Source organism: Vidua macroura, chromosome 7 (assembly GCF_024509145.1).
Source record: "Vidua macroura isolate BioBank_ID:100142 chromosome 7, ASM2450914v1, whole genome shotgun sequence".
Lineage (NCBI taxonomy): Eukaryota > Metazoa > Chordata > Aves > Passeriformes > Viduidae > Vidua > Vidua macroura.
In genome coordinates, this window is record NC_071577.1 from 27534891 (window position 1) to 27557083 (window position 22193).

Here is a 22193-nt window from a genome sequence, read left to right on the forward strand (position 1 = left end):
CCTTGCTAGAAGTGAATAAAATAGATGTCTAATATCAAACTGGAAAATTATTACAGTCCAAGTCCAATTTTTGCTCCACTTCAAGGTAAAGTGATCTACAGCTTATTAGTTTTTATTGCCTAGAACAAAACACAGCAGCAAGGAGATTTTTTTTTTCTTCATTATTATTATGAAAACAGAACCACATCTACTTTAAAATAGAAAAGTGTATAGAAAGCAATTCCTATCAGCTTTTTTCTTTTTTTATGTATTAATTTGCTTTAATAGATTTTCCTCTTTTAAATTCCAATTATCTGTGTATTGTAGCACACCAGCTTAAATGGCTGGTGTGAGCTGCACACAATCCAGGCTCCTGACTGTGATGGGCTCAGCTTCTGTAACACCAAGTGCCAAAGAGTTCCTAAGGCCTTACCAATTGGAATAAAACCTTAAAAATATACTAAAGACTTGGCATTGCAGAAAATTAAATTTTCTCCCATTTTCCTTATCCCCTGCTAGCTCCTATGACAATAATTAGCAATCTCTCTTCCTCTCCTACAGGGACTAACAGCCTTATCACCTCCCACCTTGAAACATCCTCCTCTGCTCAGCAGGCACTAACTGCCCTATTCATTCAATTTGACTATCCAGATAATGTAATAAATGAAATCCTGAACAATTGTTTCTAACCTGTAATTTGCTGAAGTCTGATGACTCTCAAAAAAGCCTTGCTTGCTCAGAAACATGCCAGTTTTTTCTGCATGTCACCAGTCTTATCAAAAAATATGGTCTCCCTCCCAAAAGACTTGCTTCACTTGTTGTCATCACAACTATCAAAATCCTAACACAAAGAAACTTTTATATCAAGGAGAGTTTATTAATGCAGCTATGTGCTGGATTATACATCTGCATGCTGAAACTCTTTAGAATTGTGGACAAAGCCAACTGAAATCAATGGGATAGATGCTATTTAAATAGACTTTATTTCAAGACCTCAATTGAAGTGACAGACTTAATTTCTTTCAAAATAATCCTGTTATACCCTTCATAAACAATAAAATAGAATCTTAGAATGAATGTTATTTATATAGACTTCCTTGCTATTCCACACTGCAGGTAGAATGCAAAGGAGACTCCTCTGAAGACCCAGAGACCACACAGAAAGACAGAAGAAAATATAAAAACCTATTTTTAAAATAACCAAATATTTCTAGAATCTCAGTTCACCTGCCTTATCTAAAAAGTAACAAATTCAGTTCTCTTTTTAATCGTGTGACCCAACACGTCCATTAAATAATTGAATAAAACTTTTTTTTTTTAAGAAATTCAACTTGGTCCACAGGAAGTTGTAAAAAATGTCACTAAAAACTTCCAACATTTTTAATATAGGATTCCTATAGTCTTATTGGAGCGCAAAAAATATGAAAAAGAATCTAACTTGTGATTCTCCAAATCCTAGGAGGGGCTTCCACAAATCCCCAGCCGGATGTTCACAGATAGATCAACACTTGCCAGAGCACTTTGGTAGAATGAGACATTCGCAGACAAGTAAATTCTTCTCAGGATAAAGGTATCTCAAATCAGCTTAACAAAATAGCATGTTTGGATTCTTTATAAAGAGAATGAATTATTAGTTTACATTCTCCTGTCACTAGGTATCTTTCCTTGCTCTTTGATGCTGGCAATTGGTTATTTCCCCAAGGCACTACAGTGATACATTTACGTGTCACCCCATCCCTCACTGTGCTGAGCTGTCACTCTCACATTCAACATGGCAGGCCAGCGTAGAAATTCAAGTGTATCTGAGAGCTGAGAACTTCTGCCTTACAGTAACCTGCACTCCTCTCGAGCCAGCGCAGGGTTTGCTCTGCTAAACAAAAATGCAACTCCAACTTCTATTAGCCAGAGGTAATGGAAGAGAAAAGGAGATCGTGTTTTTCTCAATTTCAGTAAGTAGGGTGGAACATAAGACCAGACACGGCATCTTTTCATGACTTCCTAATTTCTTTTCATCAGCTAGACAACTTCCTATTTTGGCATCACAAATCAGTGAAGCACAAAAATAACTTAAGACCCAGGTCATAGGTCACATTCTAGCAGTTTCTAAAGGTGCAGCCAGAATCTAGCATTAAGTAACCACTGGTGGAAAGGATTCTATATTTTCAGGATGCTATAGCTATTTTTTCTCTTATCTACTCCCTCAATCAGATGCATTTAGCAATTCTCAATGGTTTATCTTCCTAAAACTTGCCCCATCTCTTCCTACATCTACATAAACTCTGAACAAGTACAAAATCCCTCAATGAAGACTTCTCCATCACAGATTTCAACAGAACAAATTTACTTCTGTGAAGAACAATTTCCCTTCTGCTTCCTGTAAATGTGGCTCTTGCATATTTTCTTGCCCCTGCTTAATTGCCCAAGAAGTGTAACTGCTGTGCGATTTCTCATAATGAGCAGTCTGCACTTCTCTTGTGCTGAGAAGACATTTTGTAAATAGGGCAAACCTTTAGATTACTATTTTAAAGCATTTCATGAGGTTTCCCAAGGGTCTACCCTAGGACCATGACAATGGTTAATTACAGAAATTTAGCTTTTCATAACCTTTTGCAGTAATCACTTGGAAAGCACATAAAAGATTCCATACCATTGCTCCACATTCAATGATCAAGGGAAGGGAAAACAAAATGAACCAAAAACCCCAAACAAACAAAACAACAAACCTTCCCCTGCCCCCCCCCCCCCAAAAAAACCCAATCAAACAAAAAACCAAACTAAAGAACCAAACCAACCAAACAAAAAAACACCAAACCAAAAAAACCAAAGAAACTAAACCCAAAACACCACAAAGCCTACAAGATGCCATCAGGGACAGAAGGAACCCTAGAGAGAAGAAAGATCGCCTGTCCAAACAGACAGTGCTATGTAGGGAGGTTAAGTATCAGGCAATACAAAAATGGAATTCTGAAGGCAAGTTCCAGTTCAAAGAGACAGGCTGCCTCGTTATCTTGAGATGCCTTCTCAAGGGGATTCATTGCAAGTCTGGAAACTGCAAATGAGTTACAGAAAAGAACAGGCAGAATGATAATGAGAGCCACCACCCAAGAGTACAATACATACTACAGCACTCTGTTATTGACAGCCTGTAGTTTCTTCCTCTGACTTTAAATGCAGCTGATTTGGGACCATTATTTATACGGGTGAGGAACTACATCATAAGAGGAAATCTATACCTCCAAAGCTGGTGTATCATTCTTCTGCTCGTGTGAAAGATGTCAAAAGTAAAAAAAAAAACTCAAAGCTGATATGTATGAAAACCCCCAAGTTTTGCTCACTGACTGTGGCAACATTCACAAAGGCACAGAGTGAAGCAGAGTGAGTGTTGAAGTCTGCCTGCCTTTGGAGGCAAAAACTGATGTCTCTAAGCATTAATGGCTTTCTAATCCCAAACCAACCAGTTTATCATCAATTATCTTTTGCTAGGAGACAAAGGTATTTTGGGGATTCACAACACAGAACCATCTCAGGTGATCTCCAACTTGTGGAGAGAGAATGTAAATATGCAACATATTTTTGGAAGGAGTAGCTCCAAGTCTCTGTTACATTTAATTATTCTTCTGTGCTGATCCTTTCATTGCATTTCCACTTCAGACAATCTTAGTGACTACGAAGACATGAAGCAGAGAAGCTTGCAGCTCCCTGCAGATAGAGCTTGTTGCTTGAAAACCTCAATGCATTTTGAGTAAAAGCATTTAGTGCAGAGTAACTCTGGCAGGCAAAACACTAGATTTAACAAGAACAAGTTATTTTAATTTGAGGAAGTTAATTGCTAATGAGTGAGGAAGAGTAGAAAAGGGAAACAGGATCAGCCTGAATAACCTAGAAGTTCCTGAGAGTTGCTAGAAATAGCTGGGATGCAAAGAAGGTTGGAAAACAGATTTACAGAGCCCATTTCCAATAGAAGAGTGTTCATCTAAGATTATGAGGCACTCTGAGCATGACAACCTTTTCATGCAATGTCCTAGGGTGACGGTATGGTGTTTGTATCCCAAATCGTGTGTTCTGTTTATGCCTGATATTATGTTCTGTGCCTTCAGGACTGACTCTGAAAGTGAAGGATTGTTTTGTCTTGTTATCAGCCGGCTCACCTCCCCCCATGGTCGGTGTCTAGGAGAGTCTTGGCTGGCTTGGGCTTGCTTGCTTGCTGGCTTGCTTGCTTTTGCTTTTGCTTATTAGTTAGTTTAGCTAGGCAGTCCAATTTTTACCCTGCACTGTTTCTTTTTCCCTTCCCTTTCCCTTTCCTGAATATCATCTGAACCTGCTCTGGACCTGGACCTGGGAAACATCAAGAAACACCGAGAGTCTGCATTTTGTGACCTGCAGCAGCCATCCCCAGCGCTGGAGACTGATAGCTGGGCGACCACTCCCAGGAGAGACTTTCTGAATTTGTCATCTCTTCAGAACGGTGAAAGGGTTTTGTCATCTGGCGTTGATTTTTTTTTTTTTTTTTTTTTTTTTTTTTTTTTTTTTTTTTTTTTTTTTTTTTATTGGGGAGTGTTTTTGCTTGTTAAATAAACAGGTTTTTTCCATTTCTCTCTGAGGAAATCCTTCCCAAACCAGGTGGGGGAGGGGCGGTGGGGGGTTTGCTTTCTGGGGGCTCCTTCCAGTGGTGTTCTCCCAAATTTTGCCCTAAACTAGGACATGCACTTTGCATACCCAAGTGTCACAGATACAGCACAGAGCAGCTCATAAACCTTGAAAAATGCAGTAAGCAGCCTGCCTCTGGAAACCATGCTATTTAAATCATCACTTATGTGAAAGAGATTGAAGGGTAGAGGCACATCCCCACTATCTGAAATTGAGAGAAGGAGCTGGATTCCTGGACTTTTCATCTAGCGTTGTCTGAACCAAGTGTAGTGATAACAGAGTTTCACTGCTTGGAGCCACTTACACCCAGACAATGCCCTTCTGAGAAAAAGTGCATTGCAAAATTTTGCTCTTCCCCTTTAAAAAGGCCTTCCCATTATCCAGCCAGCAAAACAACCAGCTGTTTAATGACCTAAGAAGCAGGCAAGGGCTCTTTGCTACCCCATTAGAAAGTAAGCTGAGGGGAAGAGCAATTTAACACAGTTCATAGGATTTCTGCCTTTGAGTCCTCAGTCAGAACAATCAAACTCAAGATTATTAAAGCAAAGTCTCTCGGTCCCAGGGGAGTATCCTGGAGGCAGTCTTGACTGCCAACAACACAGTGAGGAACTTCTCACCCATCACCTTTCCATTTTCCAGCTCCCTGCCTATTCAACCTTGCCCTAGGCAGGGACAGCACAGAAAGAACTTCCTTGGTCTTCTGGCTTGCTTTGTTTTAGGTTCGGTGTATTCATACACATTACAAAAACTAGAAGATGCCATGGGAGCCAGAAGCAGTTTCATCTCCATGTTCTCCAAAGACACAGTGTTAGCCAAAAGGCTTTTATCAAAGCACAGCGTAGGAGTGAGATAAAAGCTGAACAGAGTTGAATTATATACAGTTTGTCAAGGCTGTGGGAGTGTAGTTCACTCTTCTTACAAAATAAAATGTTTGTTATTTTTGTGATATACATAAATAGATCTGTAATTTTTGACACTAATATGTGTTAAGTTATATTTGTGGTTTATGTTATCAAGCTGGATAAGACCATAGTTCCTCTTGCTTTACCTCTACCATTCCACATTTAGAAACAGTAGTACAAAGTCAATGGTTCTGAGAACTGCCAATACATTGAATATAAGGAGCAGCAGAAAGGAGACTATTTCCAGTGATAACAGGAGTATTTTTCTCCTCTATAATATGAACTGAAGTATCAAAGTAGAATTCTGCTAGTGCTGTACTTCCCAACAATGACAGAGAATAGTTCAGAAAATAAGATTTTATCTGAGTTAACCAGGAAAAAAAAATATCTCTGACTTCTATCATGCCATTAAATATACACATTTTCGTCTTGAAAAAAATAATTAAATGCTTCCCCAAGCAAATTCTATTACACCAGGAAAATCAGAGAAATGCATTGGTTTCCACATAGGTCTTCCAATAACTCTCTCTACAGGAGCCAGTGCTGGCTGGTGTTAACCTCAGCAATATCATTTTAACAAGCTAATTATCCCCACAGCTATCCAAATCTGAACTCTACTCATTCAATGCAGCCAGCAGCACCAAGAGAGCACAAAAAGCATGGAAGCAAAGAAGGAAAGCACATGGTACTGCCTCTTACCACAGTATAGATCTGAGGTTTGCGTCTTTTGGCCAGGTCAATTATATTGACTCCATTGTAGTAAAGGTTCTCAATGCACCCATGGAAATTTTTCCTCTGAAAGGTTCCTGGTTTCCCCGGGACAGGAATCCCACCGAAACTGAGCTTTTGGAAAGAATAAGAACAGCATTATTTATAATATTATATATATATATATGTATGTATATGTATATATTACATTGTGTTATCATCCCAAAAGCAGGAGAGCAGAGCCCCACTCCATACATCCATTTGGAGTATTATTTAAGAGCCAATTCCCAACAAGAAGATCACTGGGAGCATGAGGCAGAGCCTGGCCACCTCTCAAGGGAAATTACAGCCTCCCATTGCATTCCTGCTGCTGGAGAAACACTTCTGGCATAGAGAGCTCACTGCTTTGGGGCAGCTCTGAAGTGCCTTGGCACACCAACCTAGTGCCACCAGCTCCCCTCCCAGGAACACTCACACACAAGGAAACCTTCCCATGGTGTGCAACCCACAACCCCACTGGCCCAGAGTGTGACACCTGGCTGCAGCCCACAGAGCTCAGGAACCTCTGAGTGATGGGGGAATTAATTCTCCATGCCCTCAGAGCTCTGGGTTTGCCTGGGAGCTGCAGTCACTCCTTTCCACCAGGCAGGCACCTAAGCAGTTCTGGTTTTAGCCAGGGGGAGGGTACTATCACATACACAAGCACCCCATTTGCACCTTGCAATTTCACTGTGCTTTGCTCTTTACAATTGTCACATGTGGCATTGGGACTGAGCTTTGTTCTGCAGGCTACACATTTGCACAAAACTTCTGCTGTGCTGTTGTCTAAGTACTGGGAGCTGTTAACACTGTGCAGGTTACAGCTCCTCACTCAACTGGAGGCCTGAAAGTCCTGGGAGGACAAAGAGCCTAAGAAAATAAAGCTGCTCAAATACAGCATAGTTGTTTAGATTCTGAAGAAAAGAAAGAGAGTAAAAAGAAAGAAAAACCCCACAACTCCAAAAATTCTGATAATCCTACCTTCATTTTCCAATGGCACAGCTCATTTCTAATTAACTTTACTAACCTTTCTGGCAAAGCATTACTGGTGGTGCCACTAAAGTTTTACTCATTTTTCCCATCACGGCCAGCAGCACAGTGAGTGATATAATGCAGGTGGGGATCCTGCAGCCACCACACTTGATCAGGACCTGTGCTGCAATCCTGCTGCATCCACTGCAGCAAGAGCATGCACTGCTGTGTGGCACTGCTTACATGCTGACAGTTCCTGGAACCTGGTCAGCCCTATTCCCCTGTCACAATTCCCAAAGCCTTACCTCAGTTCATTATTACAAAAATAAAGGGCAATTTGGGGGTTATTTTTCCTCCCATTCCACCTAACAAGCTGGGATACATAAGCAAGTGAAACCTATCTGGGTAACCTTGAAAACACTTACTTGAAAACAAGTTCTTAATTAACTTTCACCTCAGTTGTCTTAATTGATCACTTCAGAGAAATAAAGAGTGAACAGACTGCTACTTTACGTCACTTGCAGGTTTGTTATTGGCATGAGGGCTTATCTGGTAGCAATGTTTTGGGTTTTTTTTTTTTTTTTTTCCCCAGTGAGAATCATTAGTTCTTTCTAAAACACCAGACTTTCCTACTTTCATGTTCTATTGTTCAAGTCTCCTGCTTAGGGACTCTGTACCGGGGTTTCAAAACCAAAAGAAAAATCAATATCAATTACACCAATGCATTATTAAGGAAACAGTTTCCTTTGTGATTGGTAATAATTTTAATTATGAAAGTAATGATTTTATTACCCTCAGTAAGGCCTTTAATCCCTAAAGTGTACTGAGATAAACTTTCAGTAGACTGCATTGCTGCAATGTTTGACTGAAAGACTCAGTGCAAATGGAGAAAAAACACACTGTGAAAAACTAAGCTCAGGGGACAAGATCTGAGTGCCAAAGTGGTTGGTGGTGATGCTGATTTACAACACCTGAAGATCTTTTCTACCATGTTCCCTATTTTGGAACATCTGGAAAAATGTTCTGCAAATTAGATTGGAGCCTGAGTTTCCCTTAGTTGGCACCAAGCAAGAGGTAAGAAATTTTATTATTTTGAAATTAGAAAAGTTGATGACTCAGTTATTTGGCTTTTCTCATCTCTGTCTTAAAAGCAGTTACATTTGTGGCCCCTAATAGTTCAGTCTAAGGCTGTTGCAGAATCCCACTGTTCCAAGTGCTGTCCCTACTAAATGTGCTCATGATTTGGTAGAGCAGTGCCAGGGGACAGGTACCACTCTCTCCACCCTGCTTTGTGAAATGCAAAGAAAGGAATTTCATCTGGAAGATGAGAGGAGAGAGCAGGTACCTGCCACTGCTGAGCCGTCTGCTTTTTTCCCTTGGGTGTGTTGGAAAATTATCCTTTCCAGAGAAATGAATTCAAAGTGCAAAGGGGGAACTTGTGGTCTCTGAAGCAGTGAACCGTGCCAGCTCAACACATCCAGACAGGGTGATGGCTCTGTGCAAGCATGACCCTGAGCCTTGTGGGCAAGGAAGACTTGGCAGACAAGCACAAGGGGATAGAAAAGAACATGGGTAATTTGCACGCAGGTGTGCGTTGATGGCGACCAGACGAGCAGCTGCCTTGCATACAGATATGATGATATAGAGGGCTTTAAGGTATTTTTAACAACTATCATCCATAAGCACTGAACTGCTGGGGTGATACAAACTGCATTCTGCCACACCTTGGTCACATCACAGGGGAGCACACCAGGCTCAGGTTTATGGGCAGGCAGGACGTTTCCTCTGCTCAGTTCTTCCCTGCTGAGCTGCTCTGGCTCCCTGGATCAGCATGCTCTGCAACGTGCTCAGATGTGAAGGGAACTTGGTCAGAGCTTGTGGTTGTGAGAGTCATAGAATCACAGAATTACTAAGTTTGAAAAAACCTCTAAGATCAAGTCAAACCCAGCACCTTCACATTCGTGACTAGAGCATATCCCCAAGTGCCACTTCCACACACCTTTGGAACACTCCCTGAGATGACGATTCCACCACTTCCCAGGGCATCCTATTTCAATGTGTGACCACCCTTTCAGTAAGGAAGATTTTCCTGCTATCCAATCTAAACCTCCTCTGCCACAACTTCAGGCCATTTCCTCTCGTCCTGTCATTTGCTACCTGGGAGAAGAGACAGATGCCTATCTTGCTAAAGCTTCCTTGCATTCTGGAGGTCTTCCATTCCTAGTAGGAATACAATAATTTTCATCTGTTCATCTCTATGTGGAGAGCTGTAATTCAAGCAAATGGTGTCTTGTGTGCCACAGTGTCTGGGTAGAGGGACAACTCAGGGCTGGAATCTTCACAGTCATGCTCAATTCAATGCAGGGATGGTGCACAGTGATGCCATTAAAATCATATTGGAGATTATAACACAGATGCTCCCTGAACATTTGACTAGAACCCAGGCTATGGCTTCTCATTTATTCAAAGTCTGCCATACTTTGAAGTATAAACATAATGCAATGCCTATTTGCACAGATATTTGCCACTTTCTGATGCTGGCATATGTGGAGTTACACTGACATAGTTTATGCTGGTAAAGTATGAAAGCAGCTCTCTAGGAAGGAAATATTAAATAATGATCTTTGCTGGAAAGAAACAGCTCATAGGGTGGCTTCTTTCCATCATATTAATTTTATAGCACTTCATACCTCAATTCACAGGTTATAACCTAAAGGGCTTCACACACCTCATAATCAATATCCAAGTGATCTGAATCTCCCTTTGTTCGGAAGTGCTGGGTGTGCTTGTCCACTGTGAAGTTCACTTGCTTGTTGAAGCGTTCTATGAGAACTGAGTGCCAGTGCTGGTCATCCAGGAGGCTGCCCAAGGTGACAGATGTGTGGCTGTTACTGAAGTGCAGGTTGGAGTCCCCTGGAGTGGCACAGAGAGGCAGAAGACACCAGAGTTACCTCCAGACTCTTAACTGGAGCATGTTGACTCAAGGAAAGCACAGAGCAGAGCTCCAGGATGCAAGCCAGAGCTCTTGAAAACTGATCCTTTTCAAAGACTGCCTTAGATTCCTTGGGTCTCTTACTCACATACATGTGTGTGTATCACCCCTGCCACACACATATTTTTTCCCCGTGAAATCCTTGTGATGAAGCAGGAGGTGTTACAGATGCTGCACTCACACATTGCAGTAGGCAGGGCATTACTACTTTTTCTGTATCCTTGGCTCTGCCAGGCCTTTTTGGTCCTGGTAGCTGAAGAACTTCCTTTGGGTAACGCCAAAATCTTCTGTCTAATCACATCAACAGACCACTCCTGACATTTCACTGTCAACTCTGTGCTTTCTGCATTTTAACAAGAAAATTGTTAAAAAAAAAACCAAAAAAAACCAGCACTAGTCAGGGCAAAGCAATGAGTGTTTTGTTCAGTTCAAAATAATTCTTAAACCCGGCCTAGCTCTCCAAAAGTATAGATCACAAATCATACAAATATTTAGGCTGGTAATTTTAACTCAGTAATTTCAAGCATTCTTCTGTTTTCCAGCTGGCTACATGTCTGAGCACTTCAGTGACTCTCACTGAAAGGGAGTGTGCATCCTTTTTTGCATTCCCACAGAATGAAGAGAACACATGCTCCAAAACTGCCAGGCAAGATGCAAGCAGATTCAAGAGAAGTCATCAAAACCCTTGCCCTTGACATATGAATGCAAAAAGAGGACCTGAAATGGCTAGAATTTTGTACACTTGGGGCTACAGCTGAAGAAAAAGCCCAACTCATCTCAGAATACACATTCACAACAGTATGTCCTCTGGAAGAAGTTACATAATATGATTAACTGTAGTATATTCTTATCCTAGCACAAAAAGTTTGTAAGAGGACAATTCAGTGGGGTAGATTTCCCCATTGAGAGTTTCAGGATGTAGTTTTTTGGTCCAAGTAACATCCAAATCCCAAATCAGAAAATGATGCATTATCATTTCCAATCTTTACTGAAAAAGAAAGAAGGAAAGAAAGAAAGCACAACTTAGGGACTCAACAATTAATGAGCTTATGTAAAAATGAAGTCTAACAGCTGTGGAAAATAATTACTGATTTTTAAAACAAACATAATTAAGCACAAGGGGAAAAATGTCCAACTTAAACCCCTCAGCATGAGAAACATGAGTCAGCAGAGACTGCTGAGGCCAATACCATGGGACACCCACAGATGAAGCCACTGAAGATTTTGCAATAAGGCTGGGAGAGGGAGTATGATCACTCCTACTCCAGTAGTCCCTACCATTATCAAAGTGCTTCAGGAAAAAAACCACAAGCATCCTTCTACAAAAAGAAATTAAGCCAGCCTTTCCTCTGATGCTCTGATCCAACATGATCATACAGCGATAGCCTTGCAGATATTGAAGAAGGAATATTCAGTTTTCAGGAAAGAAACACACAGCAGTGTGCTCAATGTTTTGACCAGAATGTTATCATTGAAATTCTGTATTCTCAGCTCAGCTCTTAAACACTGAGTGAATGGAAAAACATTAGACACAAACCAAAAATAAACCTTTTCTGCAGTCCAAAGACCACTTCCTGAGAATGCTGTTCTTAAAAATAAGACCACATATACATTAAAAAAAAAAAAAAAAAGGTATGTGAAGAATTAGAACTAGCCATTGAGCAGCTCTGCCTTGCTCAGCAATAGTTAGAGAAGCCAAGGTCTCTTTTTGGATCAGCTACCATGTCCTGCATGACATCAGCACACAGAACGTTCTGTTGATATCAGCTGGAGTTTGCAGGTACTGTCTAATATAAATAATAGATTTATATGCAAACCAGTAATCCCAATTACCCTTACCCAGGTTGAGGTGCAAGGAGAGCTTTCCTTTCTGCAGTTCCAAGGTTATGTAGTCTCCACGTTGTCCTTCTCCATGGAATAAGACTCCATCCCCCTGCATGCTCTTGAACTTCAAGGAAACTACATCTTTGAATGTGCTCATAAGCTTCTGATTGAACCTGTAGAGAAGTGAACTTCTGCCATCAAAGTCTGCAATATCTGACTCTGGAAGAAAGAAAACGGCAAAATGGCAAGGAGGGGCAGCATCAGAAGAGGGACTGTATTTTTTTCAGGATCTTTTCAAATACAGTTTAGAGACAGGTATTGTCCTGAGTGTACATCCACAGGATGTACAGGTCATTTGAGCAACCACATTTCACCCATTTCCAATCCTCTCCCTCTGATGGAGAAAAGGAACACGAGGATAAAACCAGAATCCCTCTGCACTTGCCTTCCTCATACAACACTTCTCTCTCATTTAACTTTTGAGAACAGAACAGGTGCCTTCCATCATATTCAGATCTCCAGAACATCCCTTGCCACATTTGCTGTTCATCTCAAATGCATTCAGGATGTTATTCATTACTTTGAACACTTCAGTACTCCACTTTTGTAGCTTCACAAGTGTCTGTTGAGCTGTTCCTGCATGTCAGCCATGCCTGCATCCACCTCTGCATTCTGATAAGGATCCCCTCAGCCTCCGAGGGCTGGCTGCTTGCTTGAGATGGGCATTTATCAGCCATATTTCTGCATGCAAATTAACTAGGCTGGCAGGAATAGTCAAGTATCAATTCAAAAAGCTTTTGAAGAGATTTCATGGGAACTGGGCATCTAAACTGATTATACACCTTTGAAAATCCTATTAGAAACATATTTTCCCCTTTAGCTAGCCTCTAAAATCCCAATCATTCTGGTAGGAAACAAGCTTTCTGTTCCTCACTTGCAATTAATATTTTCTTTGGCAGCAGCAGCTGCCTGCAGTACTCTCTCTACTTTAGAAAGTAGTCTTCTAAGCAAAACATATTTTTAAACAAAATTTTAAATGTATCTATAACCAGAATATTTCAGGTAGCTTTAAGTACTTTTAACTAATCTCTTTTACACAAACATCTGACTGACATAGATTACTTCAATTCCAATTTCTATCCAACTGCAATTTGACATGATTTATGAATAAAGTATCAATTTTGTCAATTGGTATTTTTTGTTGTTAAGAAAAATATTAAGAATTAATAATACCAGACAATGAAGAATTTCAACAGAGGTTTACTAAGCTACATAACTACTGAGGCACACGCACAAAGACATGTAACACCTTTCTAGTGCCCAAGAAGAAAGAATGTAGACTTTCTTTGCAAACCATACATTTCAATGATAAACCAAAGCTATCAGTTTTCTATTTTCTTCTAAAAAATAACTGAGATCAAGACTTCATATGATCAAGACTTCCAGTCAGCAACTGTATCGTGATTCAAATCAGTAATTTAAGTCACCTAAACTGCATTGAGAGCTCTTTTAGCCTTTTAAGCATTAACACTAGTTTCATCTGCTCCTTTTTAAAAACCAAAACTAATAAGAGCTGGGGGGGGGGTTAACCTTTTTTTTCTTTCTTAAAGAGGTTTGCAATTAAAAACTATTAAAAGCTCAGAAAATAAAACAGCTGCTAACGATTTGTTACCATGGAAACTACCATGAAAATTTCTGCCTGTCAGTATGACAGTTTGTACAGAAGTTTGATGGCACGCTTACAAACTTGCAGGGAGCACAACGTTTCAATTTGATGCAAAATTCTGTAACTCCATGGCCAACTTCATTCCAAATCAGAAGGCAACTGATTTTTTTAATGAGAATAAAACAACAAAGAAACTCAGTCCTGGGGAAAATTCACTCTTGAATAAACTAAGACCAACTTCTTATCTCTGATGTCAGAATTATAACAGGCTGTTTCCCATCATTTGTGGAACAGTTGCTAGTTTAAGAATTATCACAAATACAAAAGTATTCCTGCCATCTGTTTTTAACTTCTGAATTAGGTGTTATGAAACAGCTTCTTCAGAATTGCTGACTTCTCTCTATTGACACCTTGACTGCCAGTTTCTATAAAGGGAATTAAATTGGTAGTTTAGTTCTTGTGAATTTCCATTAACTACATTAAATACTACAATTTGGTTAAAGTAAATCACAAGTGTCTTATAAAAATGGTTTCATTTCAACACAGGCAACAATTAGGAAATAGCTTATAAAGAATTTAGTCTTTGATTTTCAGAGCATTTTGCAACTAAAGTTGATTTTTCTCCTAGCTCTGAAAACCAAAGGTACTGCAAGAGCAAGGTTGCACTGATTCATTGCTGCTCAAAAATTGGCCCTTTTTACATTTTTTTCCTAAGATCCAAGGCTCCAGCCAGTCTGAATTCACACTTCAGTTCTTGTTCTTAACTCTCCACTAAGCCACAGCATAACATGATTTCTTGAAGAGCTCTACTACTGACATTTACAGAGTATATCACAAAGGAAAACTTGTTTCTGAAAAGCTCTGCTCCACTAATTATCAGTTGTGAGCACATTGGCCAATAAATAGCCCTGAATGAAACGAGAATATGTCAAATAAATGCTAACACTGGCAGCCAAAAGTCATTAGTGGCAGTTTGCATGACAACAAATCGTTGGTTCCTGTTAAAAACAGCCACTCCAGAAAACCTGCTTAGCGTTTGCTTAGTGTTTATTTAGTCCATGTATGTCCATAGCCCTCTTGCAGCAAGAGAACGAGGATCCAAAATGTTTCAAGTCTCAGAAAATCTGTAGTAATAACAGACTAAAACACAACATGTGATTTCATCCTGCACTGCCTGCTGGTGTTCTTATGCTCCCTTGATGACAGACTTTACTCATTCTGGGCTCTTCTCTACATTGTCCTCATCAACAAGGCTGTTGACAGGCTGGCAGCAGTATGAGAGCACAGAGCTTACTCATGCAGCAATCTGCTCCCAGCAGCAGAGAGGATATACAGCCATACTCAAGAAGAAACTCCTTCCTCCTCCTTACTTAACAAAGATATTCTAAACCAAGAATCACTCTAGGAACAGTTGCCATGTGAGATGGGAACTTTCAGTCTTGCACTTGCACCAGTGAACGGAATCTTTAACTCCTGGCAGAAGGGAAGAGGACAACTCCTGGTCTGAACACGTGTCCCCTGGCCAGTCACAGCTTACTGGCTTGAATGACCCTAAAGCCATGCCCACCTCCCTCTCAGATGTGCAACCCAAGGGATGAATGTGGATGACTACTTCAGAGGTGACTGGTCTGCCATGCAGCTTTATCCCTACCAAAAATCTCTGCTTCATTCGGGTAAGCAATCATTTGGGTTTTTACCTTGTGCATTTGATTACAAACACAACTGGTCAATGACCATCAGACATTAAGCAGTTCTCTGCAATGAGTTATTTTCTATCTCATAGGAAGACAAAGGAGAGGATGAAGGAAGGTGGGGGGAAAAGAAAAAAAAAAAAAAAAAAGAGAGAAAACAAAGAGAGAAAAAGAATGCAGTAAAAATATCATTTAATAAAAAGGCACAATATCAGATCATATTCCCCAAAGGAATGACAGCAAAATATGAGAAATCAGAGTCCCGAACTACAAATGAAGAATTCTGCTCTCAGAAGACACCCTGTCTCACACCCTATCATTGTTTCTCCTGTGGTATCCCAGCCTGTTAACTGCACATACACCCAATTCTGCTGATGCACCTTGGGCTGTTAACCAGTTATAGAATATGATCAGCATCTTCAATGCAGCTATAAATCTTATCCTATGAAAGCAATTGTACCAGCAATTTTCTTTTTTCTTGTGCTAAGCTTACAAGACTTTTCCCAAGTATAAAGATACACTTCTTGCCCCTTGCCACCTCCAGCATCAAAAGCAATTGGTTTGCCATTTGTCTGAGCATGTCCTCTGCTGCAGCTCTGCTTATCTGTTACAAATACACTGCTGGAGCCACTGCTGCAAAGGGATAGCAAGGGCTTGCATGGAACTTTCCACAGAACTCATCATCAATCTTTTTCTGAACAGGAAACATTAATGTATGTTTTCAGATCATCATCTCCTTCCTATTTCAGTGCCTATTTTGAGGATACCAGATGAGATATTTACAGGAATTTTAAAAAAATGTAATCAATTTTCATTTAAATAGATACTTTCTGAAGAAAGTAAACATTTAGCAGGCTATCTGTGAATTACAGCTTATATGATGGCCTTGGAGTCCTTTATTCATAGGAACTTCAATATGTACAGGATAGGATCAGGTACACTCATCATCTGAAATAGCTTTTCTGTTCAAAACATTTTTTTATTTTTCCAAAGAAACAATATCAACTGGCAGCCAAACAGAGGGTGAAAAGAAAAAGGGAAGAAGGAAAAAAAAAAAAGACAAAAAATGAAAGTTCTTTTGTTTGACAGGGAGACTTGAGGAATAAATTCCTAGTAAATTATTTCTAGCAGAAGCAACAAACAACAGCAAGTGCCATTCAGCAGCAGCACACAAACGTAACCATCACAGGCTAAGTTACCCACTTTGGCATCCAGTGCACACAGCAGGATTCCTCAGTATGTTTTGTTGCTGTGTTCTGGCAATGTGTCACCTGGCAGGTGACCTACAAGACCTGATGCCTTTCATGTGCCCCCTACTAAACAGTCATCATGAAAGCTGCACTTGCAAAAGTTAGCACAAGATTGTGTTCCTGGGGCCACTTGAGCAGACAATACTGTACAGGAGAGTCATACACCAAAAATTATATAACAGAGCCTTCTGCTGCCACAAGACCATCACATTAACCTAAGAAGGCGGCAGAGAACCCATAAGTGGCTCTTAGAGATGGATTTGTATCACCTGATGCTGTTTCTACTCTCAGCATCACTTCCCTTCTTTCATATGCATACAGACACATGCATGATGATGATGCACATTCAATATATTTGTTCTTCTAGTTCAGTTTCTTTCCTGGTTTGTTCAACAGTCTGTCTCTAGAAACTTAAGCTTGGTAATTTAATTTTTTTTTCCTAGATTATTAATATTTTTATGTTACAGCTGAACATAGTGCATGAGTTTGTCTGCTATCAGCTTTAGAAAATGCAGTTATGTAGTTGTACACCAGCTCAGGATCTGCAGCAGATATTCTGTCAGTATACCACTAAAGATGACATTTTATAAATGATCAAACATCTTTCGTACAGTGCTGGTGTGTCTGGGTTAGGAGTAGCCAAATCAGTAAAACTATACAAGCACAACTTGTAGACAGGTATTGCTTGCCATATGCAATTTGCCAGAGAGAAATATGAATGGCACATTTCTCTAAATGGAATTAATATTTCAACACCCTGTAAAAGTTTTATGAATCCCTTTATTTCTTTTCTGGCTCACTTTAATCTCATACCTTAATTCTGCATAAGCACTTTTATTTCCTGCAACTGCAGGGTACAGGACAAAGACGAAGACTTAGATGATAACACAAGGCAGCTCAGCCTACAAGTGATTCTGAAATCTTTGTTTCATAGAAAATACAACCACAGTCTGACAAGAAAGTAGTGCTCATATAGTACATCACATGGACTACCATCAAAAAGAAAAAACAGCCACAAAAGTTTCAATCTTCCCAAAGGTCAAGTTCTAGCTGTTAAACAACTGTTTGGACTATACTCTTTACTGCAGAGGTTTGGAAGAAGAAGCTCTTGAAAAGAGATTAGCTGGCTGTTTCAGAATTATGTCACCAAAGGCAGTTGATTTTGAATTTCAGATTTCAGTTTACATGTTCACTAATATACCTCACAAAGGTCTCTTGCCCTAATGACTGTGCATCAAGACCAGGCAGTTGTAGGTCAGTCCACAGTGCCTGTGCAGGTGGAGAAACAGCATCTAGGAGAAGCTGAATAGATGTGATAGACCTATATAGAGACCATAGGAATCTTCCTGTGAAACCATGTGAAGCAGTCCTAAGATCCATGTGCAGTGACAAGGCCCCAGAGAGTCCTGGAGTTGTGCCTTTGTTCAGTGGGAACATGTGAATGAAAAAGTTTAATAAACTCTTCTTTCATTTAGCCTAGATAAATTTAGGTTGTCTCCCAAATAGTTTTCATGCTTATTCTGATACAGCCCATTATCTAAGGAACAGATAAGGACTTAAGCTAAATGGGGAGATGAACGAGTACAGTGGTGTCACATGATGTTCACTTGTGCCATACCATGCTGAATTTATCAGAAAAATGCTGGCAATCCCCTGAACTCTCCACAATAAAATCTCCCCCATTTCCAGCAGCATCTCAAGTCAGAAAAATGAACACAAAGTCACCTGAGAAACAAATATTGGACTTGTATTTCCTCATGAGTGGACTTCCATTTTCTGCAATGGAGCAGCATCAATCCTTTTGCCTTACATCCATAGTCTGCCACAGTCTGCAGCACTACGACAAGATTTGTCACCAAAACACCCCAAGCCAGCAACATTTGCAGGCTGCTCCAAAGCCCAAAACACTACAGATCATATCTTCAAAGACCATCTCATGTTAAGAGTGGCCAAAGAAAGCTGTTGTGTAAAGGCAATTAAATCAGCAGACAGGTTCTCTGCACTCTGAAGCTATAAAGTCATCAGCCCCAAACACAACCAGAGCTGCAGAATCCACAGCACTTCACAACTAGGTAACTTGCCTTAAACTCACAAATGAACTCTTTAGGCAAATACAGCCCTATAAAGCTCCCAATTATCTTTGTGACCTCCAGTGGGCAGAAGGTTTTGCAGCATCTGACTGCCTGGCACTCCCAGAAGCAGCAAATTGCTGAGTGAGATGGGCAGCACATCCCTGGGCAGAAAAGCAAGAACAACTGCTGGAAAAAATAAACAACGACAATGTGTTTCATGCTACGTTTTAACTCATAAAATTTTTACTGCACTCCTTCCACAGCACCACCAGCACCAAGTAAAAGCTCTTTGACAAAATGTGGGTTAAGATGCAGCCACTTACTGTAAGAGCAGCCGAAGACCTCAACTCTCAGTCCTATCCGCCCACCAACATTCCACTTCAGGGGGATGAAGCGCAGGAATCGAGCTTTCATGGAGTGCAGCAGTTTATGGTGAACCACACTGTCAGCATTGCTGTTCCCTGTGAAAACCTGGAAGGACAAAGAGCCTTGGTGAGACATTAAGCAACAAGAGGGGAATGCAGCACTCTGAACAAAAGCTGTGAACTGTCCTCCCTCTTCACAATTCTTAGTCTCAAAAATTACTTAAAAGTATTTAAATTGATTGTCAAGTTTTCTGCTAATTGCTGCATCTCTTATGAAGGGAAACAAGGGAGACAGCAGCACTTCAGCAGAGTGGGGGGATGTATACACAGAGTTAAAATAGCAGGTTGTAGATGGAGATGATACTGAAGATGCTGCACAATTTCTCCTAACCCAGGCTATTCCCATACACTGTAATGCTCCATCAACCCCTAAAATAGTCACAGTGCTGTCAGCACAGTGAAGGACAGGGCTTGATTTAGCCTTTGGTGCACTCACGGAAGCACTAAATGATAGACACAAGCCACTGAAGTTCTTGAGAGTCTGGGAAGAAGAACAGGACAGTGTACTTCCAGATACCCAACAGAAAACTCAAGCAAGGAACAGGAAGAGATAAAAGCCTGAGTAAGTACACAGGAGAATCAGCATTTTGACTGTGTTTTGCATCCAAGAGAGTTAAAGTATGCAAACATAATAATTTAATTTCTTTCCTTACCTATTTAATTAATTGCCAGCAACAGCAAGCCAAAATTAATGGCCCTAGTCAGAATTACAACTCAACAAGAGGAAATTCTCTCATGGATGAAGAATGACCGAGGGATTTTACAGACAAACCTTCAGAAAAACTTCCAAGGCTGTATTCCTGCCTGAAGCATTTTCAATTCATTTTTACACCCTTATCTGTAATATTAGCCCAGGAATATCACAGACTTCTTGCAATCCTCAGAACATTTCAGTAATTCAGCTAGGATTGAAATTTGAAGCTAACAGTTTTGTAAAACATGAAAAGCAAAGAGAGAACATACAAAAACATAATCTCACAGGAGAGCCATATTTTTAAAAGAGGTCCTGCATTTTGTAGGCATAAAATTTCATCACAAAAAGTTGTACCAGTTTAACATGCTTCTGCAGTTCAAAAAGTGGCACCATTCACCTACACAATGTAATTGTGAGCAAAATTGGAATAAGCCCATTAAAGCACACTTACAATTCATTTTGATGGTTGAAGGATGTGTTAAAGAGATTAGGGGTTTATATCCACTCGATTTTTTTTCCTCAAATACAAGCATTCCAACATTTTTCCAAATGTTATTATAGATGGTGTAAAACCTCAAATTCAGTGTATTCTTGTTTTACTAAACTCAGCATTCAACTGTTTTATTGGAACTATATATTAAATAAACAATATTCTGGAACATTTCTAAGGCACAATCCTTTGCAACCATACTTTGTTTATTTCATTTCACCTTAAAAACTGTAACTTGGGGAAATTCTCTTTTATATACAATAGGCCTTATTTTCCACCCAGTCATGAATGCAAAAGACTACATATATCTCCCTTCCTAAAACATTCTTTGCATTTCATTGCTGTTATTGCCTGCCTCTGAAGATGAACAATATTACTGAAATGATCTCTCACAATCTCAGTTACCTCTTTGAAAAACCACCCTTCAAAACTGGTGATCATGCGCTGGTTTTGGCTGAAGTGTAGTTAATTTCCTTCACAGTAGTTTGTATGGGGCTGTGTTTTAGATTTGTGCTGGAAACAGTGTTGATAATACAGAGATGATTTAGTTATTGCCAAGCAGTGCTTGCACAGTCAGTGACTCTTCTGCTCCTCATCCCACCAGTGAGGAGACTGGAGGGCATGGGAAGATGGGAGAGGTCACAGCCAGCTGGGGTCACCCCAGCTGGCCACTGGGATACCCCATCCCATTGGCAGCATACAGCACAGCACAGAGAGCTGGGGGAAGAAGGACAGGGGGATGTTCGGAGTGATGGAATTTGTATTCCCAAGTCATCATTACGTGTGATGGAGCCTGGCTGTCCTGGGAATGGCTGAACACCTCTCTGCCCTTGGGAAGTTGAGAATGAACTCCTTCTTTTGCTTGCAAAAGTGTGGGTGGTTTTTGCTTTACCCATTAAATTGTCTTTATCTCAACTCATGAGTTTTCTCATGTTTAATCTTACAATTTTCTCCCCCATCCCACAGAGGGAGAGTGAGCAGCTGTGTGGGGCTCAGGTAATGGTTGGGGTTAATCCATTACAGATCTGTAAAATTATTTCCACTAGGAGCTTATCAGGCTGAAAAGGGGAAAAATTTGGTTATCCCAGTTGTCCTCAAAGCTTTGCTTTTCTTATACCTCTACTTCTGAACTTTTTATGCACAAGGTCTTGTTTGCTACAAATATTATGTGACAGTTAACTAACCTCTCAAATTAAGCTATATTATTTTTTTAATGGAGATTCTTGTTGATGTTAATTCAAAGTTAACCAAATACAGCAGATATGTTTTGAGGAGTGGAACAAACAGTAGTTCTATATGTCCTGATCTTATTTATACTGTTTTTCACACAGGAACCAATTTCAAATTCCAGCAGAGAGTCTTTCAGAGACTTTTTTCCTAATATTTCAATTGAAAAAATCTTGTTCTTCTCAGTAATGAAACAATCAGTAGAGAGTAAGCCTCACAATCACAGCCATGGCAGTCCTCATATTTTTAATAAGACACTTATGGATATAAGTATCTTAATGCATAAAGGAGACTCTTGCTTTCTGTTTGTTCACTCCAAAGGCTCATGTCCTTGGAGTCCTGTGATTATGTAAATGTCTCACCTTTAATAAGATAAAAAAGAAAGAAGAAAAATAACAAAGGGGGAACAGAGGGTTTCTAGTCCTCCCAATTGTGAAGAAAAGCTTAAAATGCAGTGACTAGAGTGAAAGTAAAGGTGAAAAGTAAGAGACAAAAGAAAAAGTACACCTTAATACTGTGAAACAAGCTCAGGTGTCCAGCAGACTTTAGGGACTGTGCCATCAAGGAGGCTATGGTTTTGCCAGGGAAAAGACTCACAGCTCTACCACTCCCCCT

At 40.1% G+C, this 22193-nt stretch overlaps 1 protein-coding gene across 1 annotated transcript in view; it reads right to left on the reverse strand.

Moving 5' to 3' along the window:
* Nucleotides 1-22193, reverse strand: part of CNTNAP5 (contactin associated protein family member 5) — a 200544-nt gene that overhangs the window by 128084 nt on the left and 50267 nt on the right. The window contains exons 4-7 of the mRNA XM_053983157.1: nt 19066-19213; nt 12079-12282; nt 9976-10160; nt 6228-6371 (exon numbers count right to left, since the gene is read on the reverse strand). Coding sequence (XP_053839132.1) covers nt 6228-6371; nt 9976-10160; nt 12079-12282; nt 19066-19213 — 681 coding nt within the window. The remainder of the gene's footprint in view (nt 1-6227; nt 6372-9975; nt 10161-12078; nt 12283-19065; nt 19214-22193) is intronic.